The 26960-nt window shown below is 45.5% G+C and overlaps 1 protein-coding gene across 1 annotated transcript; it reads right to left on the bottom strand.

Annotated features, from left to right (window-relative positions):
- Positions 1-1652: 1652 nt before the first annotated feature.
- Positions 1653-26735, bottom strand: EMC1 (ER membrane protein complex subunit 1). Its single transcript, XM_065421184.1, has 23 exons — positions 26630-26735; positions 23684-23808; positions 23048-23113; positions 22429-22522; positions 20678-20806; positions 19350-19476; positions 18666-18815; positions 18186-18353; positions 17140-17211; positions 15051-15104; positions 14076-14198; positions 12961-13057; positions 11956-12072; positions 9812-10011; positions 9443-9592; positions 8756-8917; positions 7692-7811; positions 6840-6977; positions 5539-5712; positions 5146-5356; positions 4594-4678; positions 3878-4007; positions 1653-3216 (listed from the first exon to the last, which is right to left on the bottom strand). The coding sequence occupies exons 1-23, from the start codon at positions 26713-26715 to the stop codon at positions 3037-3039; spliced, it is 2958 nt and encodes a 985-aa protein (XP_065277256.1). The 5' UTR covers positions 26716-26735; the 3' UTR covers positions 1653-3036.
- Between the last annotated feature and the right edge of the window lie 225 nt (positions 26736-26960).

The following is a 26960-nucleotide window of genomic DNA, read 5'->3' on the forward strand; positions in this document are numbered from 1 at the left end:
GCGCGACGCACGGTACTCCGGCTCAGCCGTATGACGTATACAGAGGAGGGGGCGGGGCGCGAGAGGCGCGTCGCTGAGGCGCGTGCGCAGATGAGTCAGCAACATTTGGGCACATGCGCAGGAGACTATTTTCGTCCCCGCCAGCTGCGCATGTGCAGCAGGTGTATAAACTCGGACGCCCATGCTCAGCTGTGCCGGTGCCAAGAGGCTGCAGGGAGGAGGAGGAGGAGGCGGCAGCAGCCCGTAAACGGGTCAAGGTGGCCGAGGCAGGAGTGTTGGGCTCTCACTCCTCCCCCACCCACTGCACCCAACCCTCTGCCAGAGCTTGGTATTGAAGCCAGGAGTCCTGTCTCCCCTAACCAGTGCCCCCTACTGTCCTAGGACTGGCTGTCAGCTCACTCCTGCTGGGTCAGTCCCAGGCACTGGTGCACATGCACCACAGGCAGAGGCACTGCTACTCCAAGTGTCTCAACCCCAGCAGCTGTAACTCCTTCCCGGTTCGCTTTCACTCTACCTAGTTTGTCATTTGGCACGCAATCTCAGCAAAGGACGTAGCACAGCTCTGTTGGGGGTTATTTAAAGTGTAACGCTTGGGAAAGGTTTAAGAGTCTGACTCTTATGATATCACCTAGAGATGGGTGCTGTTAACAAAAGTAGGTAGGGGCAGTTCCTCCCTCTTAGCATTTGTAAAACAGGTATAAAGAAGCTATTTTCTGAGCAATTAGAAAGAAACCAAACAAAAGGGGAGTAAAAGGTAAAGACATGCTAGCTCCTTGTCTTTGCCTTTAAGGCCCCTCGCCACATAGCCCTGCTCTCTGGCATAGGGATTGTCTTCATTAATGCTTCTCTGAACAGTGCCTCATACAATGGGGCTCTTATCCTTGGTTGGTATTCCTAGGCATTACAGTAATACAAACAGTGATCTGAACTATAACACCGAACATCCTTTCGTTTGTATTCAGAAGATATGTGATGAGCGGTGTCCTCACCACCTGTAGTTTTCTTTGGTCTCCTAGAGTGTAAACTTCCTTGTGACAGGCATTATGGTTTCTTTGGCATTCTTTTCAGTACTAAGCACATTTATTTTTACATTGTTTTCATGGGGCAAGAGTACTCCTACGGTTCAAGCAGGTACCACTGAGTCAGGACTGCTGGGTTCTATTCTCACACAGCTAGTAACATGCTAGATGCCTCAAGCTATTCACAAAGTCTCTGAGCCTCAGTTCTCCCTTCTTTAAAATTGTTAAGGCTAATTAGCTGTCTTGTGGGTGTATTGTGACCTCTAATTTATTAATCCTTAAAGTAATGAGATTCTCAGATGAAAGGTAAGGGATCTGGAATATTAATTGGTTGCAAGTTTTTAAAAGAAGTTAGAGGATAATTTGTATTTTTTTGTTTTCATTTTGTTTGTTATGCAGTGCTCAAAAGAGAGGTACGTCCCACTACCTATGTCCAGACTTACCTGGTAGACACGGACATTATGTGCAGTGGGGTAGAGGCCATCACCACTACCCCTTGTTTACACTTAAGTGATTTAACAAGTGTCTTTGCATTTTTTGAATGGAGAAAAGGAGAAATACTTAACTTACAAGTAAACTACAGATACCAATCAAAAAGTTCTAACAGAAAATTCAAACATGCTTATAGATACTGATCAAATTACTTTTATTTAGATAACCTGCTCTCCACTACGCAGAAATGACCTCATATTCCTCATCCTTTCTGCCCACACTCTTTCACACAAAACAACTGTGGACCAGTTTCACAGTTAAAAACAAGATCTAGTTTGTTACAGTATCTGGTTATCTGATCACATCTCAGCCAAACATAAATCAGTAAGGCTTCCAAGGCAACAAAGCCCTTTGCTTCATGTGCCAAGTTGCAACCATTTCAGTACACAGGAGGTTCAGAACCAATGTTAGCACTTTATGTCCCAAAGAGTTACAAATAATTGTAAAAACTTATTCCAATTTAAAATTAGATACTGAATATCACTACATACCAAGAATGAACATCCTTGACACATGGAGGGAAAACAAATTGCAGGCTTCTTTACTCCTAAATCACAATATTTTTAAACCTAGTTTCAAGTTATCACTTAGCTGTTTGGCAAAATAGCATAAAAGGTGGGATGTTTTTAGATGCAACTTCACAGCATCTCTCAGGTTTGCTAAACCCTTCGAAATATTTACTTTTTTACCAGAGAAAAAAACTTTCCCAGAAATATCCAATTGATGAGGTCTGTGTTGTGCAACCATTTGAAAGATTAAAAAGCAGAAAAGGAACATACAGTGCAGTCACAATAAATAAAGAATATGGAGACCTTAAGTAAGCATCATCTTTCCCTGAACTCCTTCCCCATTGCTATAATTTACTTAAAAGGTTTGATCAATCAGTCCTGAATTTGCATGCATCATTTTGTTAATATTCTCTTGGCTAACTTACGAACATCCCCTCTTCCCATGCCCCCCATGTACAGCAGCTCGCATTTACAAAACCTAGCTTTCCAATCAGAGCTGTGGTGAATCTAGGATTCTCCTCCAAGATATCAGTAATGGTTGGTGTAGGGAAGAGGTAGGCCATCAACTGGTCTCAAAGTGCACCCCAGAAGTGGGGGAGAAATACATCCTTAGTATTTTGATATCAATCTTAGCTAAAGGTGGGGAAGGTTTTTCATGGAAAGTGATGTGATCATCTTAGTGCTTTGAAGAAAAAAAAAAAAAACTGTAGAAGGTTTTTTCACACTGATTCAATGAAGTCCTGGACAGATGGATGTTCCTTTGTAGTCAATTCCTTGCCATTGGGTAGAATTCTTCCCAGGTGAAGCATATTTTTCTTCCACTGGCAGCTCCTCCCATCAATGTTTCCAGCAGAAATGTGATATAAATACTTGCCTCCATCACAACAGTACAATTTATAACATATAATTAAACCCAGTTGTGGTGTGCACTCCAGCAGATGATCAGCTACTCAGAATCCCAGCCAGCCTGTTCTCCAGCCTCACGGGTTCCCTCAGTGTTCCCTTCACCCATGTGCTTACCGCCATGCACGATTCAACAGCTTCACCTGAGCAAGTCTCTTTGTAATCATAGTGGCAAAAACCAGTCCAAAAAGGACACTACTTATCAGCACATAGTCATAGTCATCTTTCAGAACATCAAACTGCTTGGATGGGTAGACCTTAGTTTGGAAGATGTCCAGGCCATATGCAACAACCTAAAGAAATGAGACCACCAGTTGTTACAGCAGCTTCAAGCAGAAATCCAGATACATTAATAAAAGATAAGGCTACGATTTTGTCACGGAGGTCGTGGAAGTCATGGAATCCATGACTTCAGCCCCAGCAGCTGGGAGCTGCAGGGTTTCGCTGCCTCCCACAGGGGCAGGGAGTTGTAAGGTACCCCTGCCGCCTGAGGCAGTGTGCCCCCACAGCTCCCCGGCTGCCGCAGTGGGGAAGTGGGGGTCCCCCGCAGCTCCACAGGCGCCAGGAGGGGCAGGTGGACCCTAGAGCTCTTAGCCCCCATGGGTGGTGGGGGCCCCCAGAGCTCCCAGCCACCCCGAAACTGCCCAGTCCCTTCCCATTTTATCATGGATATTTTTAGTAAAAGTTAGAGACAGGTCACAGGCTTCCATGAATTAATCTTTATTGCCTGGTGACCTGTCCCTGACTTTTACTAAAACCATCCATGACAAAATCTTAGTCCTAGTAAGAGGCCCATCCCTATGGTTCTGATCAAGCAAAGCACAGTTCAGGAAATCATTAAGCAATGACTTAAAACAAGGCTTGAAGTTACATACCTTCCCTGAAAGGGGGTGTGATGGCATACTGTTGTATCCCCCATCATGCGTTACAAAAAAACCCCTAACCTAGACTCACCAGGCATGTGGACTCTAAGCCAGAGGGGGCAGTGTAAATCCCTCTCATTCGGGATATGGTTTGATTGTAGTTGATGAACCTCTCAGCATGGATCTGGACATCTGGGGAATATGGAATCAAATTTTCTTCCCTGAAAGGCATTTGGGAGATATCAAAACCCAACCAAACACAGCACAGTGGGTAAATCCCTAAGCAGCCTGTTATCTGGAACTCAAGTCTGGTGATACAACATTAGAATCTTTATACAGACAATTTAGTCATTCACACATGGTGCTTGGTAAAGGCTATTAGGAAGAGGGAGACAAACTGGTAGCCCAGAACATGCTGTAATTAGGGTAGTGTCCACCTTCTTCTAAAGTCGGAGACACCAACCAATCAGGTGCAAGGCCATAGGAATAAATCAGTTAAAGTATCACTCTAAAAACCATAGATAATTATGTAGAATACTAGTCACTAGTATGCTAACAGGTGCTTTTTGATAGCCCTCTGGACTACCGTGTTGCAGACTAATTTATTCACACCTGGACTGGCAGTAAAGCAGTCCAATGGCCAATGAAGACAACAGCCTCTCTAAATTTAGAGTAAGAATTACTCAGAATCTGGCCAGACAGAACTGATAAATTAATCTACTCCAGACTAAAGCATTAAAACACCCAGCCTTCCCCCTTCTGGTAGGTGCCTGGGAAGGGGGATTACTGCCACAGCATTTTGCTTACCTGCTTTGTTCTGTAGGGATCTCTGGGCGTCGAGGATCCAGCAGAGCCTTTGGAAGGGAGAGAATTGCCCCAGAGGGAAGCCCAACTGCACATTTAAAAAAAAAATCATCTCTTAGAAATGACCATTTCTGACCACACTCTCTGATGGCTAATCCAATAGTCCTCCTGAGGCATGCCAGAGAGAGCTTTCCGAGTCCACTACTCAGTGATGAGGGAGGGTGTGTGGAAGCAAGCAGAGGGCTAGGCTGAATACTGTTGCTCTAAAGGCAGCTCATGAGTGAAAGGCGAAGGCACAGCCCATGCAGACAGCAGCAATGTCTGAATGCACACAGAAGAGAGTAGCATGCACCACGATTTACGTCAAGGGAAGGGCTGTCGCTGCACTATTTCTTCAAATCACAGGCTAATTTAAAAATATACTTTTCTCTAACGCAGCCCCTGGGACCGTCATGGCCGATGATTGCCCTAGATACTGTAGTGACCTTTTCTTGAATACAAAATTTGACACATATGTAACCCAATCCCTACACCCTGCCCTAACCCAGTTCTTACTGAGCAAGTGACGGCTGGTGATGCCACGTTCAGTGATGGTGGCCTCCATGGCACTGATGGCAGATGGGAAGATATAAGACTGCTGGAGGACCTGAGGCAACAGTGGGCGGTCAAGGGAACTGAAGGCTGTGGCGTTATACTGCTCCGTCCCTTCGTACAGCTCTAGCACAGTGAACTCATTCCGGCGTGCCTTAGTATTCCAGTACTGGTACTGAGACAAGAGGGGAAGAAACTGTTCAAGAGGGCAGAGCACAATGCTCCAGCACAAGTCAATTCACACAGAGGGTAGCTGGACAGTCACTGGCGTGGAGTCGGGGAGCGTTCCCTGGGCAGCATAGGCAGTTGCCTCCAGATCTCAAATCTAAAGGATTACAAGCAATAACTTTTCCTTACCACCACCCAGTTCTCTGAATGGACAATGTGGACAGGTCCCTTTGCTTTCTTCTGCACTGAAGAGTGGATGATCCGGCCTGTGACTCCATCAATCAGATAGATTCCAATGAAGGTGCGTTCATGGTGCGTATCCGTGCTCTCCGTTACCACTGCCAGCAGGTTAGGGTTCAAAGACTATAACAAGGACAAAGAAAGAGATGTGGGGAAGCCCCTAGTTTATAACCATTGTGCCAGCGGCAATCTGTGCAGATTATCCCAGATCTATGTAGCCAAAGATGGAGGCAACAAGATGTCTGTTAACAGCACAAATAATCAGGACAGATTTATAATCAGTCTCAGCTGTCATGATACCCCCATGGTCTTTAATAGCTGTCTGAAAACATTTATAGAGGAAAAATTTCCTCTGCCAAAATTCAGCTTCTTCTGTCTTCCACTAAAGTTTAGAGCCACTGATGTGTATGCAGAAACTTGGCACCAATTGTCCCATCTTGGGTCAGGACTCAGGACCAGCAGTGCTAGAAATGGGCTTTGAATTGCTCTCCAATCAGAAGAGAAAACAAAAAAAGTTTTATCAGACACTTGTTTTAAAATCTTCCCCAAAGGCAAGTGCATTGATATGCAATACTTCACTTGCAATATCGCCCACCCAGACAGTCAGCTCCTCCAATTTGGGATGCTCCAACTGTTCTTGCTGGGATGCAGTTCTGCAAGAATGCAGCAGCCAGTGACATCCTCCTGGAGACCACGCTCAACGGTTCTGTTACTCATTTGGTCTCTGCTTAGCTAGGGTCATTAATCTCCAGTCCACTTCCAAAACAATCTCTCAGCTGGACGCTCACAACACCACTGCCCGGCTAGAATTGTTTGATGGAGGAGGACCACCATTGGGAAGCATGAGAGGACCATAACAAATCCAGGATTAGTTCCTAGACAAGTGTGGATGCATCCCAGGATGGACATTAAGACTCATTATTTTTCCCCACCCCTTCTCCCCCTTTCTCTTGACCTCAGCATTGGTCTAAAAAAAAAAAAAAAGGATCAGGAAGATAATAAATAGCAAGTTAGACTTGCTACCTTTGTTGCTAATATATGGGCTGCTCTATAAAGCAGACAGCTCAAGATGACAGCACAGCTGGCAAAAACATTTTCCAACCAGTTTAAGTGTTGCTTTTAAAACACACTTAGTGTCTACAAGCCCAGGAGGTGGGTATCAGCTCCCTGATGCTTCCATGCCAAGTTCCATAGAAACCTTAGCATACAGCTCACAGCCACCAAAGCTCAGCTAACAAGGTCTGCAGTACCTTATAGAGGACGCTGCGATCACCCATCACACGGCCTTGGGAGTGTACATGCTCATTTGATCTCTTCCCCTTCACAATCACTATTCTCTGCACTTCAGTTGGGATGGTCATCTGCCAGCTCTCCTCTGTTGTCAGATCCTACAGCCGAGTCAAGATGCAAAATAAGGTTTCCTGACCTTCTGAAAGACACAATCTCCATTTACAGGACATAGGGAGATTCCCCCTAGAACAGAGTGGTGCACCGGGGGGGAAGCACCAGGGCTTCAGCCCCAGGCTGCTCCCAGCTTCAGCCCCATGGGGGGCCCCGGAGCTCAGGGTTTCAGCGGTGGGGCCCCACAGCCCCCCTGAAAGGGTTCATGGAGCCCCAGGGAGCCACGGACCCCCAGTTGAGAACCGCTGATTTAGAGGATCAGCGGAACAGGTGTCAACACTTTTTACGAGAGGAAGAGCACGTGCTTTCTCTGCCCATTGTCTAGGGCAGCCAAACTAGTTCTCAGAATAGGCAATAGAGTCTTGGGGAGCTGGGTGGGAAGGATTACTTGAACTACTGTGCTCTCATCTCGTCTCAGCTCCAAAGTGCATCTTAACAGGGAAATACTGTATGGGAGAACTGCTCCCTCTTATGGAATCTCACCAAACTGCAGATGGAGACATGTCTGGATTCTTCAGTAAAAACTATTTATAACTATGAGTTTACAAAGATTTTAGGAAGCTTTTGAGAACTGGCAGAAGTCTATACCCAGCTCTACTTCTTATACATCAAACCCAAATCATGACAGCAAAGATCCACCATACATACACTCTGTGGGATGAACATGTCACTTCTTACATAGCACAGAGCATCTTCTGTACCTTTAGCAGCCGGAAACCAGAGAGTTTGCCCTGTTCAGCATCCACTATATAAAAAAAGATGGAGTGGGCTATTTCCTCTAACTGGCGGAGGATGTTTTTAGTTGCTGGGAAAGCTGTAACCTGGGAAGATAAAGAAGAATTTAAACAAAGACATTAGTTATCATCAATTTTTAGTCTCACATATATAAGTATGCTAGTCCAGTTAACCTTACTGGGCCCAATTTACTATAGATGTAAATTCCACTGATTTAAATGGCTTGAATTAAGGATGAATTTGGCTGAACAAGGGCAGAGGCACCCTGGGTAATAGGGAAGCTAACACTACCCTTCCCTGTTCAATAAATGACTTATATTTTTGCCTGGCAAGAATATAAGCCATTTACCATCCACATAAAGAGGTCCATAGGGAATCTGCAATAGGAATCTGCACTGGGGAGGGGACTGTGGTCTGTGTTTGAAACACAGCTTCCTGGTCTGTAAGCCAGCGACTTGCTATATTTTACCTCTGCACCAGGAAGCCAAAAAGAGGGGTAGAGTCAATTTAGTGCAGATTGAAAATTTAGCGTTTGTTTTAAAAACCATGGGGGGGGGTTTCAAATGCGAACGTGACTAAATAGGTTCTCGTGACTCTCTTTCAATTGCAATGAAAATAGTCAGGTTTGGGATGCAGCTCTCGCCTGCAGTATTAGAGGAGCAAATAAAACAAATGGCGCTATGCCGCCCAGGGCACAAGAGCCAGGAGAGAGTTACACTGACTAGAGCCAAGAGTGCAGACGACGACATTGGTTTCACGGTACAAGCGGAATGAAATGGAAGAGGTAAACAAAGTGCAACAACAACAAAGAGCAAGTTAGATTTTAAAGTTTCTATGTTAATCTAATGGGGTTATTAGTGACAAAGAGAAGGAAATGGCTTTAAATGTGTGTTTTATCTTGATGAAGTCCCTTGAAGTCAGTCTCATTCCCTTTGTGGACTATGACTTGACAACGTTCTTATTTCTTGCCTTGACGGGGGAGATATTTATCCTGCAGATGGAGATCATTTTGCCCTAGGAACAAAATTACCTTGTATTCATCATCAATCAGAAGTAGCACTTTGGCATAATCTTGATCCATGATGGGCAGAAGCAAAGACTGAAGAATTGGACGCTTCAGAACAGGGGGAGCCACCTGACTCCACTTCCCAAAGATGGGGTTAAAGACATAGAGAGAGCTCATTTTGGTCTCCTGAAACAGACAACAGGATGGGAAACTAGTTAGGGCAAACACAGAGAAGGGTGGTTGTTCTTCTAGCATATGAAGTTACCTCCTGGCTTGGTTTATATTTGGATTTAACTGTCTACACCTCCTTTCTCCCTTCACTGTGCTCCTTACCCTACAGATGAATACGCTGTGCACTCAAATCACCTCATCTCTGCTGATCCCATAGGGTTCACATAAGATGTATAAAATTCTAATGAGATCCTACCATGGCCTGTCCAGAATGTCACCAAAATAAGTAAGAGTGTTTTTATTTTCTGTGGAGTATATACTGTCGTGTGACCAGCAGAGGGAAAGCCTTTCCTATTTAACTAGCCTACACAGGCCCTGACTTTCTACTTCATGTAGTGGACAAAGCAATTGGGTGAATGATTTTTTTTTTTGGTCGTCGTTTAAAGCATTTAAAAAGCAAATCTGAACATTTTAACACGGTGGATTTTTCACTATGGGGAGGTAAAACCCATCCAAGGTGTGTGTGTGTAAGGGACTCACCTTGTCCTTAACAAGCAGCGTACACTGTGGGGGGTGGGGGAAGTGGGCCGTTGTTCTCTGGACCATCAGTTTAAAGGAGGAGCCAGGCCTCACGTTCTGTAGGTATTGCTTCCATAGGATGGTGCCGGAGCTGCTTTCAATACCGAAGAGCTGAAGCAAAGAGACAAAAAGAAAAGCCAATGTATGTAACAGCGTGTCTTTCACACCTACATGTTGCATTCCGCTTTGGGTTCCCTCCTCCACTACAAGACACTCTGCTGGTCTCCTGACACCTTTCCCACCACAGCCTTAGCACTGAATCCCCCCTCACCATTGCCAGGACGGTATGCTCCATTTCTAGGAATGGCTTCCAGTCCCTGGCCTCCTCACCTTTCCTGCGGCAGTGACCATCACCATCATTTTCTGTAGGTTGAACTCATCTCTCGCCAAGTTGTCGATATTGATCTCATTCTTAATCTGGCTCCGTGGCTTCCTGGCGTCATAGAACATCTTCCAGAGATGTGCAGTCCAGGCCTGCAGCAGGATGAGCTGGGAGGAGAGGCGCTTCAGAAACATCCCCAGCAAGCCGTCTGCAAACAAGTCAGTGACAACGGTTAGCGCAACAAGCAGTGGTGCACTGCAGGGGAAATATACACACAGCACAGCAAATCAGACCACTGCCTCAGTCTGTAAAAGTCATGTGCTGCCACACATGTATATATTAGTTAAGAAAATTCTGCCTCACCTTTCATGACACCTGGATCATATTATATCCCATGACCATCATAGAAGCTCCTTCGCCTACCAAGCCCCTAAATACACACTGCCATATCCCACTTCAGCAGGCACTCTGCTCGCCTCAAATCAAGCTTTCCTGCAAGCTGCAACACTACCATGTGCAGAGTCTCTTCCCTATCACTCCAGCAAGTGCCCAACTAAAACGAACTAGTGTACTTGGTCTTACGCCTCCTGCTTTCACTTCTCGCGAAACAGAGGAGCCATCTTTACAGAGAAGCACCCAAATCTTGGCAACTGAAGTCTGAATTGACTTCCTGTTAGGAGCCATGTCCTATGCTTAATCTACCTCTTCTCTGAGAAAGAAACCAAACAGGAAGGACAAAGATCCACCAGCAAAGGCTGTCACAAAAGAGAGGAAAGGAACTGCATGTGATTCTTTGGGTTACCTTGAATGGCTGGATCCGGATGGCAAGAAAGACAATAAAGGCAATTATATTTCAGTCTTCAGGGTAAGACAATACAGGATAATCGAACAGAAGCATTTTGGTAAGAGTGGGCAAGCTGGCTGTAAATTCCCTATCACTCTGTGTCTGTTATACGCAGAGGATATGGAAAAATCTATTAGTAGAGCTTTTATGTGTGATTCAATTTTAGAAGGAGGATGCAAAAGTTAGAGACTACCCCAAAACCTGGAAGTCAAGTTTATTTTAGTTCATTTTGGTCATAGTGTCTGCACAAGAAATCTGGGATGAGAGCTCACAGCTTTGGGGAGAGGGATATTGAAACTATACAAGCATGAAAAACAAAGAAACATAAAACTAGACCCCTGCAGAAGTTCAACTCCATACGTAGTGGGGCCTGAGTTCCCTGTAAGCTGCGCAGCCGCGCAGCAGCCTATTTAGCACCGTGCAGGCACTCAGGGAACCCGCCCAGCTGGGACCTGCTGCAGCCAGGAGAGGGGTGCCCCTCCCTCAGCCCCAGTCCCAGACCTGCCACGGCCGGGGGAGGGACGGGCCAAACCCTGCCGCGGCCCCCCGGCGCTAATTGGTCCAAATCCTCACACCAACTCAGGCACTGTTTGGTTCGTATTCTCATGCCTCATGGTAGAGAGGGTTCTGATTGGTTTAGAGCCATGAAGGAGTGCAGATTATCAGGCACCTCCTGCTGGTCTGGCACGCCCACTCCAGGACGCTATGTGTGCTGGGACTTGTAGTCTGCGCTGGCCCACACGCCCTGGCCCCGGAGAGAAGGCTTTGTGATTGGCTCTCGTTGGACGATGAAAGGCCGTTGCTAAGGTAGAGGCGCCAGTGGGTGGGCTGGCCTCCCCTCCCCCGACCCGAACCTAGCCCCGGAGGTGCCGTGGTGGGGAGAGGCACCTCTCCCCCGCAGCCTAGGTGCTGCTGCGAGGAGTGGGCTGGTGGGGGAGTCCTCTCTCCCCACCATAGCCCTGGAGCACCATCCTACACCCCAAAATCCTCATCCCCGACCCCACCCCAGAGCCGCACCCCTCACCAGCCCTGAGCCCCAGCCCCACCCCAGAGCCCACACCCGTCACCCCCTTCACCAGCCTAGAGCCCCTGAGCTCTGGCCCCACCCCAGAGCCTGCACTCCAACCCGAGCCCCCTCCCACACTCCGAACCTCTCGGCCCCACCTCCACCACATGAATTTTGTTATGTGCACTGATATGAAGGTGACGTGTCACACCTCACCTCCATATTGGTGCACATAACAAAATTCATTCCACACATGGGTGGGAAAAATTAGAGGGAACCCTGAGTGAGGTCCTGGCTATTACCTGCTTTCTTTCCGAATTCCCCTTCCAACTCAGCCTGGGCACCCGTCAGAGGTAGATCCACCATCTCCAAGCTTACCACTTCCGCCAACGACTCCTCCCTGCTCCATAGAACTTTGCCTAGAGAGATGCAAAGAAAAGACAACCTAGGCTGATTCAAAGAAAAGAGCAAGTGCATTTCCTGATCTGTGCTGCGTTCGTTCCTGAGAGCAATCGGGAGACAGAAAGATCTTACAAATCCAGTCCCTTGAAATGGATTGAGAGCTATATCCCTAACACTTGGGACTGAAGGATCTTCTGTCTGGTCTTCACAAAAGTAAACAGCTGCTTAATAAATTGCAAAATGCCACATTTCTGAAGCAATTTGGATATTGATATTTACTGTCTACTACAATAACAAACACATTGGTATTTAATCACTAACAACCCCCCCGCTCACTTTATTAAACTAGAGACAGTGTTGAAAGAACACACCTGGGACTTGAGCATTGAAGGGCTTGCAAAAGGGTTGGAGTCATCAAAAACAAAAAAGTTAAAAAAAACAACAACAAAAAACATGAAGTTCAATCTCTAACATTCTTGCAAGGCCTCAAAGACTCAAGCAACAGAAATGGACTCTTAACCCCACCCTAAAGTTTACCACCATATTTTGTCTGAGGAATTTCCTTTCTTTTCAAAAAGGCATCGAGGAATAGCTGCTACAGGTCCCTGTCCTGCAATAAGTTCTGTGTGGGGAGAACCCTGAAACCCTGCAGAGCCTCGTGAAAGCCAACAGGCTGTTGCTTCAACAAAGCACATCGCAGGATCAGATTCTCAGCTCTGGTAATGAAGGAAAATTCAAGTTGTGGGGGTGAGGGATATTCCTGGTCTTCTCACTCCTCTATGGGATTTAGCTCAGGAAAGAATCTGCTTGGCTGGACACAATTGCCCCTGAATGTGCACTACTGAAGGTGCCAAGAGAGGATACACTATAGACAGGGGTAACCAGCCAATCTGGTTCCAATTTACCTGGCTGCTGGAGGAACATGAGCATGTGATCTTCTGTTTGCACCAGCGCTCGGTAACCCACAGAGTCATCTTTCTTCAAAAAGACCTGGATATAGAGCTGGAAAAGGGAGACAAGGAAAGAGGAGATGATCAGGATTATAACCTCCTGCCCTAGACAAGCAAAATGCAATTCAAAGGTGAGAAGAGGAAAGGATTTAAGATCACCGTTACATTTAAAGTCCTAAAGCAGTGGTTCTCAACACGCAGGCCACTTGCGGCCCAATCAGCACATACTACAGCCCATGTGACATCCTCAGGGCCATACAGGTAGTATATATATTGTGTGGATGCAGCCCACATAACAGAGAACTGCATATGCACCCCAGAATGGTAAATAGGTTGAGTACCACTATTCTAAAGCAACAAATAGATGAGGTGCTACCTTCAGGGGTACACTTCTCACAAACCTAGAGGCAGACTAGAGTCTGGTTTCATACAGCAACTCTCGTACTTCAGGTATTTTAAAGCACTGAGTTAGACATCAGCAGTGCCAAGACCACATTGGCAAATGCAGCAGCTATTTTGTGCTTGGCAATATTATTCTATGATGTCAAGCCCTCCCCTGCTATATGAGGTCCCGCCCATCTGCCCAATCCACCCCTGGCTCTATAAACCCAGGGATACGCAATGCCACCATATCTGGATCAAAAACATCATGGGTGACATGTGGTGATCTTCTCACTACCAGCAACCCCTTCAGATCACCCAAAGAGCTCTGACCGGCTCTGCCAGTCAGAAAAGGCTGTCATAAGTGAAGCACTTTTCATCTATAGATCTTGTGTTTTACAAAGGTGGGTAAATTTCACTAACCCCCTTTTACAGCTGGGGAAACAGACGCAGAAAGATGAAGCGACTTGGCCACGGTCAAACAGCAGTTTGTGGTAGAGGCACGTAGAAGCCAAATCTCCTTGACTCCCAAACTAGTATCCTTCCCAACCTTAAATCAGGGGCTTGTCTGTTTGGCTGCAGCAAAAAGTTTGATAAGCCTCAAGATACAGCCAAGTCTGATGTAAAGAGAAACTCCATGCGCCCATCTCTGACCACTTTCAACGACAGGAGAGAGGCTCCTAACTTACCTGCTCGGGCCTGGCACCGCTCTGCTCTAAGCTGAAGGTAATCGTGGTATCCAGCAGTCTTTGCCCAGTTTCAACCAAATACAGGTTAATATTGTAGGTGTTGTTGGGGCAGGCTAAGAATTCCTAGAGCATTATAAAAGACAAGCTGACTTAAACACACATAATCTACTTACACTGCGCTTTTCATCACAAATGATTCCAAAGTGCTGTATACAATAAACTATTTACAAGGATCAATTCACCCACCACAGAAATGCAGGCATTTCTGGAGCGCAACCCAACAGCTGCTTAACAGAACACAAACAGCACACCAGTTTGGGACAGAGAACAAATTCTAGGTGACATTTCCATCTGCACGTGCTTCCATGGAGTAACTACTGTAATTCTGAGCCCATTTGGACAGAACACAGCAGGGGTCCATGATGCCTTTCTTCTGAAGATCTCAAAGCACTTTACGAACAATTATTTGAGTGTCAGCACCCCTGCAGGGTAGATGGTATAGCACACATTAAACTGCAGGGTAAACTGAGGCACAGAGACTACACAACTTTCACAAGATCACACAGAAAGTCAATGGTAGATCTGGGAATAGAGATCAGGAGTCCTGGCTCCCAATGTCCTGTTTCAAATACCAGACAGCTCTCTCTCCTAACTACACAGAGGCACTGTTTCTGAAATAAACTCTGACGTTCAAAAAGCAGTTTTCCATTTTGAGGTGGGGAAAAGGGTGTCTCCAGGTCTTTCATTTAATGCTGTGAGAGGGTAGCATGTTCATCCAGTTCCCTACAGTTTCAGGAACTGAATAGTTTTAAGATGCTTTTGGATAAAGTTTCATGGAGCTGATGCAAAAATATGATTCTCCAGAGTTACAGTCTGTCCCACTCCACCATTCAGCCTTCCAAACCCAAGAGAAGGGAATAGCCTGTTAATTGCAAAGACTGCCTACAATTCCTGACAAGCGACTCCTTTCCATACCTGTCTATGGGAATGTCCGAAAGTGCTGTCTGCCTTATCAGGAGTTCTAGATTTCTGCAATGAACATGGGAACAGAAAGAGAACTGGTGAGCATGACAAAGGCATGGAAAACATAAGAACATTAAGTGTCTAACAGGAACAAGTTCTGCCTCCCTGCTCAGCAGTTGCAAACGACAAGTGGTATTGAAAAACCAAGTGGTGAGCTGGGTACTTCCTCTCACAAGACTTTAGAACCTCACAGTTACAAACATCTGGGGAATGGAGGTTGTACGTAACTCTGGACAAAAAGTTATGGTTGTTCTTTCTAAAGTTTACAACTGAACATTGACTTAATACAACTTTGAAAAACTTTACTATGAAAAAGAAAAATGCTGCTTTTAACAACCTTAATTTAAATGAAACAAGCACAGACAGTTTCCTTACCTTGTCAATTTTTTAAAATTTCTCTTTGTTTTAGTAATTTACATTTAACACAATACTGTGCTGTATTTGCTTTTTTGTTTGTTTGTTTCTGCTGCTGCCTGATTGCATACTTGTGGGTCCAAATGAGGGGTGTGGTTGACTGGTCAGTTTGTAACTCTAGTGTTTGTAAGTCTGAAGTTCTACTGTATATGGAAACTGTCAAGTCAAACGTGGCCCAAAATGTAGGTTGTGTGAAAATACTTTACACAAAACCTAAGACCAATTAAAATATGTCATGATTTTTTCCCCTCTCGATCCCAATGGATTTTTAAAAACTCCCCTGTAGCATCTGCAACACAGATTTTGCACCATGCTAAAGGGATGGTGGGTAGGGAGGGAGGAGATGGTGCACGCATGGAGGGAAGCTGTATCATGGAGCAATCTGATGCCACTATCAGTTTCTTCAGAATAGAAGTTTTCTTGTTTTATGTTTCTAGCCCTTTGGGTTGTGATGATAACCTTCCAAATGAGACCTGAAGTAGTGCTATTTACTTGTCTCTGCAGACAAGCTGCCTGCTCCACTAGCTCAGAGAGGCTGAAATGACCATATTCATTACAGCAGGGTATTAGCTCTGAAGCCAATAATCAATATTGTTTAATTCATGCTTTTGGCAGGAATATCCAGCTACCCTAAGGCTGTCAGCAGAGACTGTGGAGTGCTTTCCCCCCACTTTATCTCATCCCCTAGTGCTAAGCACAGGAGAACCTGAAAATGAAAGTGAATGGGAAATTGACTAAACAGAGTTGAAATGGATTAGGATATTTCATTCCTCTCAGCTTGAAAAATGAAGAACAAATAGCATCGGTTCCAAAAAGAAAATGGATTTTGTTTTAATTCTTCCATTTTTAATAATCTCTGGTCTTAGTAAGAAATGGGTGAGGGCATTTGGTTATTAAAACAGTGCAAAAGGTAGGATTTTGTTTTTTAAAATGATAGTGTCTAGTCACCCATCACCATATCAGCTAGTCAGCAGACTTTCCTTCCCAACATTAAGGTATTTATTTCGCTAAGGGCTTGTCTACACAGGGTGGTAAAGCGCATTAGAGGGATGTGATTTGCAGAGCACTCGAATGTGCTGTGTTCCAACTGCCCACGTAGACCCTGCTGGTGCAAACTAAAAAGTATTTAGTTTGCGTTAACGTAGTAGTGACTATGTTACTACATAGTAGTAGGGACTACACAGGATAGTTAGAGTGTAGCACATTGGAGCCTTCTACCTCTAATGTGTTTTGTCGCGTAGTGTAGACAATCCTTAAGAGTCATCTCGCTCTGTATATTCATTGCACCACCGTCCAGCTTGAGTTTGCTCGGCACTCGGCAGCTCTACAGACGCTTGCATACGGATAGTCACAACAGATGAAATCTCGGCCCCATTGAAGTCAATAGACGTTTTACCATCGACTTCCATGGAGACTGAATCAGAATTACCAGCCTGGGCCTCTTGTGCCCTAAGGTGTTTAAGTCCAGGTGGTACATTCAGTCTGACAGTGGTAGAACACTGCTCTTCGGTGGCCCTTCAAAACCTTTATAACAGTAAAAAAGCAATACAAACTAACTAACTAAAAAACCCCACACATTTTTACAACTAGAAGCATATCTGAAATTTCCATTGTGCAACTGACTAACCATTTCATTCCTGCAGGTCAGGACAGAAGCCACTGTCTTCTCCCCAGTTGTTGCAAAGTTCACCAAAGCTGCCTGAAAAACAAGGGGGGGGGGGGAGGGGAGGGGGGAGAATAAGAACATGTTTGTGCAGAGGACTTAATTCTCATTTGGTTTAGAACAATTTCAGCCGAATTCCAACAGGTCAGTTCATTTTCAGCATACCAAGCAATTCTGACAGATTGAAGGACTCTGGTAAGTTTCACTACAAGGAAGTGAAGCAACCTCTGGTACAACCACTGAAGAGAAGGTTCACGCTGGGGTCCAGTAACCTTTAGCATTTTATCATTGACCAGTCAGAAGCCTGGCAAAATTCCAGGCGCTGCCACTGAGGTGGTCTCACCTGTGGTGGTGATTTTCACACTAGCATGCTCTGCCTGAGTCTTCGGAGTTGAGGACTAACAGGTTTCCCACCCATAACGGTAATACCATTAAATGTGAAAGATGAAACTCAGGAGCATAAGAGATGGAAAGCTACCATCAAAGTCAAAGAAAGGAAGAAAAGAAACTAATGGGGAAAAAGTGGTCTTTTCCATTGCTAATTTCTAGAAACCTATTAGATCACTGAGCCCATCCCCAATTGGCCAGTCTCTTGTAGACAATACTGCACTGAATCTGAAATGGTCATTTCACATATTTCTGGTCCACTAGAACTACCACCAGCAGCATTAAATGTACTAGAACCACTGCTCATTTAGGTGCTTTCTAGCAGCAAACCACCTCTTGACTCAGCAGAGACCCTGCATTAGTAAACTCACACCTTGGTGAGAATTGTCAGAAACTGGATCCTCCTGAACTGATGTTAAATAGTTTAACTGCTACCGTACATAGGTTCAACCAATGCTATAGAAAGTATGATTGACACTTGAGCTTCATAATGCTTAGTGCATGCTTTATGAAGGTTCTGGTTTTATTGATGGATGGAGCCAGCCAAACAGTCAATCCTCTGAATTTCTGCTGTAGTTCATCTCTTCTATTCAGAGATCTGCAGCTGTGTTCATTCTGTTTACCTGCTGGAAGTCCCGGACGAGGCTTAGCAGCCCGTTTCTGTACTGCAGCAGTGTGAAGTGACTTGGAGCCAGCTGCAGGAAGAACTGAGCCCGTGAAGCACTGGCAGGATTGGGCTTAGCGGGCAAAATCCTGGGCTGGAAACGGTCAGCAAATTCTAGGTCAAGGGCCTGAGAAGAGGAACAAGCAAACATGGCAAGATGGAAACTTATTACACAATTCGATCAAACACATCCCTTTCCTCACTAAGGATACAACCTTTATGAAGCGTTAGTCCATATCTGATTGAACATGAAGCCATAGTGCGGAGGTCTGGGATGCAGGATGGATTACTTCCCATGATACGACAAAAAACAAGATTTAAAGAGCTAAAATCACCACCCCATAAGCAACCATTACATGGAAGCGATGTGATCTCCCTTTCTCTCCTCCAAATTAGTCTGATGTCCACTTACATGCAAGACTATTTCAGGATCGCTCACCTGCAGTGGGATCTGCTTCATTTCTTGCTCAGTCTCCAGGGATAAAGCATAGAGCGACTGTGTGTCAGAGTCAGCACACACCAGCACTGCCTCGCCCACCACACAACAGGCACCACTTAGGCTCTTCATCCAGGGGGCTGCCACTCTTAGCTGCAGGGCAATAAAGGGAGAGAGGCAGCAGCTGGAAAACCCCACAAAAATTCCAGAAAGAGCCTTGATTGTGTCCGTTTGCAAGGGGCCTGTATCTTGCCAGCCAGTGTGTGATATCAAAGGCTTAATGTTACATTTCACTTCTAAACTTAGTCACACTAACAAAGGCCTGTGTGAAAAGCAGGAGAATCCCATTTATCAATGAACAGTGGATCTTCCCCATGGGATACCCATAAAGCCAGGATTTTGTAACCCTGGGTAAACTGCCATCCATCCTGAGATTACCCGGGTTGATCTCAACTTTACTATGTTCTGCAAGCCCTGTGTCTGGGAGATGCAGTTGTGAAGTCTCCTTCCAGGCCCATGAGACATCCCATGGAGACAGGATGACATTTTGACCTACGTGCCAGCAATGCAATAACTTCCCTAGACATCACATTAAATTTATCCAGATGGGAGCTTTTGTTAAATTGGATCCACACTAGAGCCAACCTGGTGACGAGCTGACACCATGCATCAATGTATCAGTTCTACCTGTTTTGTAATTTCGCCATCTTCTACGCTGAAGGTTACAATGTTCAAATGGCTTCGAGGAGCAACTCCAAGTGCACGTACTACCCCGGTTCCATACGAATACACCAGCTGGTACTGGGTACTCTCACTGCAAGAGGAGAAGCAGCAATGAATCATCTTCTCCAATAGTTGCCCAGAGCTACCTGTAAAGCCCTCTGCTCTAGGAGCCTATTCAATGTCATCACGGGTCTCACAAGGAAAGACTGGGTGCATCGCCCAACAGGAGAATTTTTGCCCATCAACACAAATAAATGTTTTAGGGACTCCTCCCCTTCAGCCATCACCTCCTGCAGTTAAACACATTGAAAACCCAGAGACAGTATTGATGAAGACGACTTATTGGGTCATTTTGTCCATCCTCCCCTTAGCCTTCTCAGGCCAGTGCAGGATAGTAGGTGTCTCAGGCAACAGGACTTCCTCCACTTCTCTTGGGAGGCTATTTCACAGATTCACCATTAGAAAGTTTTTCCCCTATCAACTCCACCTCCTCCCTTCAGGTAACCTAGTTTCATCCTCCCTCTCCCACTGGCCTCAGTCACTGGAATATGGTCAGGTCTCATTTAGCGATCACTGTTTAGCCTAGTTGTAACTATTTAGTAGTTTTAATCTTCCTTCAGAAGTCAATCACATTAGAACATTCCTGTATATTACAAGAGGACTCCCACACCTGGGTGGGCCCCTGTTTTCTGACTGGAAGCTGCTACTAATAGCACAAACTGGTTTGTTCAGGTTAATATGCTTAGTTTATTCGTAGATTGCTTTTTCTCCATAAGAGATGTCATCTCCTGACCTATTTTGTTCCACTAACCTAAAGGTTTGTCTACACATGGACTCACTCAGGAATAGCTTCTGCTCTTTAAATTCACACCCTATCTTAATCTGAATTGGCTCTGAAGTGTAGACGAGCCCTAAGATACCATATGATCACTTTATCACAAGTCCATGTTAGTACCATACAGTGCATAAATCACAATGCTGTCAGTTGGTCTGTAATTTGCCTGCACTAAAATCAGTAAATAGAAATAGATGTGCTCCTGTCTTTATGCACAAGAAGACCCTCTTCCCTTCCTCACCCCAATTACCCAAATAGTGCTCATATTTTCTCTTCATACAGTGCAGTGCAAGGTCCCCCTCCCAAGGAGTCTATATTCTCATAGGTGCAGGAAATGGATGCAACCCCCCCCCCCCCCCATGAGATACTACGCACAACATTTTCAGAAGCAAAAGGGTCCTCTCCCCCTTAAGACAAGTTTGAGAGTCAGTGATCTATCCTTGGTTTGGATTTGTACCTTTCTGGTAAATGCTCCACCCATTTCTGGTGGCCATTGGAGAGGTAATGAAGAGAAAGGGCAGCCTTCTTCAGGACAGCCAAATATTTCACTGTGTCCTGGAACCCCACCAAACTAGCCATCTGGAAACTAAGCACAGGTCAGAGACAGAGGGTGAGACGGTAATACTTATAGAGACTTTACCCAGCTTGTGGAGTCATAGCAACACTAGAATTATAGACAACAGCCCTGCTCTTCTCCACCCTGGTAGCTGGCACAACACACATTTTTCTTAAAAATAGCTACTCTTACCTAGATATAGTTAATATTGTGCGACCAAACCACCATAACAGTTGGCACTGACTGGAGCTCTAACTGCTGATCACCGCGGAGAGGGCAAGGATGGGACTGAAGACCAACCATCCCATCAAGCCAAAGTGGCTCTCCAGGTCCAGAATGTTGCACACTGACAGGGGAAGCTTATGTATAAGTAAAGGATTTCGATCTTCCACCTCCAATAAATGTAGACTATGTACAAACCCCCCGCCCCCACTTCAGCATTGCAAAATAGTCATGAAAATTTATCAGCCCAGATACAAAATGTAACCCACTATTCACTTCAAGCAAGTGAGAATTTTGCATGGTTATAGGATATAGCATTAGTCCTACTTGTGATAAACGACTGCAAAATTCAGCATCTCTACAATATTCCCACAAAGGTTACTTTATGACCCTCATAGCTACAGTAACTCCTCACTTAAAGTCACCCCGGTAAAGTTGTTTCATTGTTACGTTGCTGATCAATTAGAGAACATGCTCGTTTAAAGTTGTGCAATGCTCCCTGATAACGTTGTTTGGCAGCTTTGTCCACAGCTTGCAGAAAGAGCAGCATTGGAGCTAGTGGTGGGGGCTTGGAACCAGGGTGGACTGGCAGCCCCCCATCAGCTCCCCGCTCCCCTAAGTTCCCAGTGCGGCAGCCACCCAGCAAGCTAGCAATTGCCGGGCAGTTCAGCTGTCCCTGCCCGCACTGCCGTGTGCTGCTCCTGCCCTCTGCCTTGGAGATGCTCCCAGGAGCCTCCTGCTTGCTGTGCAAGAGGCTAATGTCAGGGTGTCCCCCTCCCCACCACTACTTTACCCATTTCCACAGAGATACGGACAGGGCTCAGGACGGAGGGAGCTTGCTGGCAGCAGCTGCTGTCTCAACTTGCTGATCTACTTAAAAAGGCAATGTACCTAGAGTGGGGTAAGCCTACTTAAAGGGGCAATGCGCGTGTGTCTTTATCTCTCTCTGCCATGCTATCTCCCCTCCCTCCATTCGTGCTGCCTTGTAGCGTGTGAGGCTACATTAACAACGTGTTAACCTTTGAGGGCTCAGCCAAGTGCTAGTTCATCATTTACCATTCTGCTTCTAGAAAATATCCCACTCTCTGACTTCACCACCATTAAGCTTCACAATCATCATTGCTGTGTACAGTATTAAATTGTTTGTTTAAAACTTATACTGTGTATATGTGTGTATATATAAAATATAGTCTTGTCTGGTGAAAAATATTTCCCTGGAACCTAACCCCCCCTATTTACATCAATTCTTATGGGGAAATTGGATTCGCTTAACATCGTTTCGCTTAAAGTAGAATTTTTCAGGAACAGAACTACAACGTTAAGCGAGGAGTTACTGTAATCGACATTGTCCCTAAAACACAACTACACACAAAGAAGGCAAATTCCCCTCTCCAAAGGGTATAGCGACAAGCCCGCTGAAGATTTCCCACCTGCCAGTGTCCAGTGATGTCTCCCAGTTCAGCCCTCCAATGTTTGTCTCCCAGGAACGCAAAATGCGCCCGCCATTAGACAGAGTGATGGCATCTGGCCGGGAGGAGAGAATAACAAATCAAATATTTTTATATTGGTTTCTTTATTCAATTCCCTGCTCATCCTCCAGGTTACTTGCCCTTCCATTGTTATGGATAGAACATTACATATCAACCACAGCCCAGAAGACACCTGGTCTGCTTCATAGTCAGGAAGGTCACTTTATTTGTATAATGTGCAGAGGATTTCAGGTTTTATGGTTCACTTATACTCTTAGCACTAGGAGTCCAGAATTCCTAATGTCATGCACAGTCACAAAAGAATCTTTGTGTAGCCGTGATCCTGATAGCACCAAGCGGTAAATTAAACAGAGCAGATAAGCAGGAAATTATCCTCATGCGACTAGAAGAGAACAGGTCAAGGAGTAAGTGACACAATCTTTAACACTGCACCTGTATCCACTACAGGCTCACCGTGACTATTAGCTCTAGGAAATTTAGCCCTCTGTCCAAACCTGGCTGGATGTCTGTAATGGGAATGAACACTCATCACACAGGAAAGGCTAAATGCTTTGCTTACCCTGTCCATGAATCAGCATGGCATCTACTGCTCCTTCAGGAGTCCCCTTGTCCACATGACGCCACACTGAAAGGAACAAGGAGTAAAGTGGGAATGATTTTTTTCCCCTGGGGTATTTCATGCTGAAGAAAGGTATCAACTGGCAGTGCCACAGACTGACATCCTCTATATAACCACAGGCCAAGTACAGTATAGATACTGCCAATGCAAGCGTCCTCAAAACGGCCCTTCCAATGTGCTTCAAATCTTATCCAGCAAGACCACCTCTAGGGATGAGAGAGGAATTCAGTCTTCATGCCCCATTCAGTTCTTGGTCCCACTGTATTGGTCAAGAACAGACTAGTCATGCCAGCACCTAACAAGTTTATACTCGAAAGTAGGAAATGAAGCCACTAAGCCTGAAAAAAATTAAATAAAATTGATAAGAATATTTTTAAAAATTCCTTGTCTCCAGGGAAAATAAAGTCATGTCTAGTTAACCACCCCGCAACCCTTAAAATGAACTATGTGCCAAAAGTTAGCTTTGGTGTCACCAGGAGTAACTTTTAATATATGCCAGGGCTCAGTTTTGGTCCCGTGTGCATTAGTTCCCACACAAATAGCAGGTCCCGAGTCATAAAACAACAGTTCACTCACAGATTTCTCCATTCCTGGAATTCAAAGCAGCCATCACATTCTTCTCAGTAGCCACAATAAGCTTCTTAGAGCCCTGTGAAGCTTCCAAGGAAGAAAACTTGAGTTTTCCCACATACTGCTGCCTCCTAAGGAACAGGAAAATCAAAGAAGGTGTGAAAAAAGAACACTTTCCACTTAACCTACTGAAAAATAGGGAAAGGGTGATTAAAATTAACACAGGTGGACAAAACACAAATGATATGGTGGCACTAGCTGCAACTATTAAGGACTGACAGAGGGCAACCACAACACTACTATAATCCTTCTTTTGGGGGGGGGGAAGGGGAGTTCACTGAAAATGAAGAGAGAAATTGAGTCTGACCGAGCAAGAAAGGAATTTTGTGATATTTTGGAGCTCAATGTCAAATCTGCTTCTAGGAAATTCAGACAAAGAAAACGAAGTGTCTAATATTCTACATTCATTAACAAGAAATGAAAAAGATGAACTGTTGCATTGCAGTATAACCAGTCTCATTCTTGCATCTTCACTAAATACTACCAAAGCAAACAATGTATTATTATCAATGAAAAGAGCTGCCATGTGCTACTTCTATTAAGACGGCCCCTTGCAAAGAGGAAGTCACTGGTCTTCAAAGCTCTTTTGGGGCCATATTAAATTCTTCCCTGAGCTCTCTGCATATTGGGTAGCATCAACGGATTTCTACCATCTGACCCACAAACATGCAACTGAGAAGAGACATGTAATAAATGTTTATTAATAATATCTAGCTCTTATACAGCACTTTGCATCAGTAGACCTCAAAGCCCGAAGGATATAAGCATCCTTATCCCCACTTTACAGATGGGGAAACTGAGGCACAGGATCGATTACATGATTTACTCAAGATCACTCAGCAGGCCAGTGACAGCCAGAATTAGAACCCAGGTCTCCTGAATCCCCATCCATTGCTCTACTCAGTAGGTCACATCAGAATTGGATAACTTTGCTGAAGAACGTGTTTTAGGACACCATGGATGTGAAATGAGCACTTTGAAAGAGACTGGAAATAAATGTCAATCTCTGACAACCTGCAATAACTCATCGTTACAATATCCAAAATGGGACTGGGTATTTATATGGATATCAAGAATATCCAGAGTCATCATAATTAATAAAAACAAACATTAAGAACATAAGAAAGGCCATACTGGGTCAGACCAAAGATCCATCTAGCCCAGTATCCTGTCTTCCGACAGTAGCCAATGCCAGGTGCCCCAGAGGGAATGAACGGAACAGGTAATCATCAAGTGATCCATCCCGTCACCCATTCCCAGCTTCTAGCAAACAGAGGCTAGGGACACCATCCCTGTCCATCTTGGCTAATAGCCATTGATGGACCTATCCTCCATTCACTTATCTAGTTCTTTTTTGAACCCTGTTATAGTCTTGGCCTTCACAACATCCTGTGGCAAGGAGTTCCACAGGTTGACTCTGTCATGTGAAAAAATACTTCCTTTTGTTTGTTTTAAACCTGCTGCCTATTAATTTCATTTGGTGACCCCTAGTTCTGGTGTTGTGAGGAGTAAATAACACTTCCTTATTTACTTTCTCCACACCCATCATGATTTTATAGACCTCTATTATATCCCCCTTAGTTGTCTCTTTTCCAAGCTGAAAAGTCCCAGTCTTATTAATCTCTCCTCATATGGCAGCCATTCCATACCCCTAATCATTTTTGTTGCCCTTTTCTGAACCTTTTCCAATTCCATTATATCTTTTTTGAGATGGGGCGACCACATCTGCACGCAGTATTCAACATGTGGGCATGCCATGGATTTATACAGCGGCAATATGATATTTTCTGTCTTATTATCTACCCCTTTCTTACTGATTCCCAACACTGTTAGCTTTTTTTGACTGCCGCTGCACATTGGGTGGATGTTTTCAGAGAACTATCCACAATGACTCCAAGATCTCTTTCTTGAGTGGTAACAGCTAATTTAGACCCCATCATTTTATATGTATAGTTGGGATTATGTTTTCCAATGTGCATAACTTTGCATTTATCAATATTGAATTTCAACTGCCATTTTGTTGCCCAGTCACCTAGTTTTGAGAGATCCTTTTGTAGCTCTTCACAGTCTGCCTGGGACTTAGCTATCTTAAGTAGTTTTGTATCATTCTGGAAGGGATGTTAAGCCTCAAGGTTCATGTCTGCCTGCTGCATGGTTCTTACTCCTTCCTACAAAACTGGCCACTGTCAGAAACAAGACTTTGAACTAGATGGACCTTGGGTGTGAGCCAATATGGCAATTCCTATATTCCAATGTCTTTAGGTTGAAAACCACTGCCGTGCAAAGGTCATTTTCCTCCTCCCCAGTGAGATGAGAAGCAGAAATCGACATCCTCAGCTATCCCTTAGAGAAAAGGGAGACAGGGAGCAGCTTTGTGAGGCAAAGGGCTCTAAATCCTAGACAGTAGGACTAATACCTGGTCAGCTCATGCACTTTTCCAATGGCCAGTGCAGGCCTGTTCCCTACAGATGTTTCTATAACTGGGGCTCTCACACGGCCATGGCAAGGTTGGGGGACGCGTTCTCCCCCAGAGATACCAGCGCCTGTGACAGTGCCGCAGGCAAGCCAGCTCGGGGCCAGGGGCAGAGCTCAGCTCCCGGCAGGCTCCTGCTCATCTCGCAAAGCTCAGCTCAGCTGCAGCAGTTCTACCCACTTCAAACCCAGTCTGGCAGCGGGGTCGGACTCGAGCTAAAACAGGGCAACGCTCAGGACTTGCTTCTCCCCCGGCTCACCCCAGGGATGGGCGGGAGATACCCGGACACAGCCCCTCTTGTCCAAGAGAACAGTGGGGTGACGGCAGCTGCCCAGCCCCCCACCCCAAGGGGTAGTGGGGGGGACCCCAGACCCCCACCCCAGGGGAATTAAATACCCGGATGTGGCCCCAGCACCCACCAGTCGAACTTGCCCACTTGATCCTCGTAGACCGCGGCCGCCAGGGGAGCCAGGAGCAGCAGCCACGGCCAAGCACCGGCCGTCATGGTCCGAGCCCGGAAGCTGCTCCGAGGCCGAGCCTATCCCGACAGGCAGCGCACCGGCTCCACAGAACCGCCGCGAGGCGGGGCCTCGCCCGCGGGGGCTGCCCAATGGGCGCCTGAGTGAGAAAAAAAAACAGCCTCTCCCGGGCAGGGTCAGCTATTTGTGTTGGAGCTAAGGGCGGCGTAGGGGGCAGCCTCCCCGCGGAAAGGGGCGCGCGGGGCCGGCTGTGGCGGAAGGGATTACCCCA

This window comes from Emys orbicularis, chromosome 22 (genome assembly GCF_028017835.1).
Source record: "Emys orbicularis isolate rEmyOrb1 chromosome 22, rEmyOrb1.hap1, whole genome shotgun sequence".
In the NCBI taxonomy this organism is placed as follows: domain Eukaryota; kingdom Metazoa; phylum Chordata; order Testudines; family Emydidae; genus Emys; species Emys orbicularis.

Bases quoted from the DNA above. Each gene is read 5' to 3' on its own strand.
- EMC1 (XM_065421184.1), bottom strand. From the start codon at position 26,715: ATGACGGCCGGTGCTTGGCCGTGGCTGCTGCTCCTGGCTCCCCTGGCG. The intron at 15,105-17,139 runs GTTAGTCAGTTG...TGTTCATTGCAG, and splicing joins TGACCTGCAGGAATGAAATG to AAATCTAGAACTCCTGATAA. The intron at 12,073-12,960 runs GTAAATTGGAAC...GCATCTCTCTAG, and splicing joins CATGTTCCTCCAGCAGCCAG to GCAAAGTTCTATGGAGCAGG.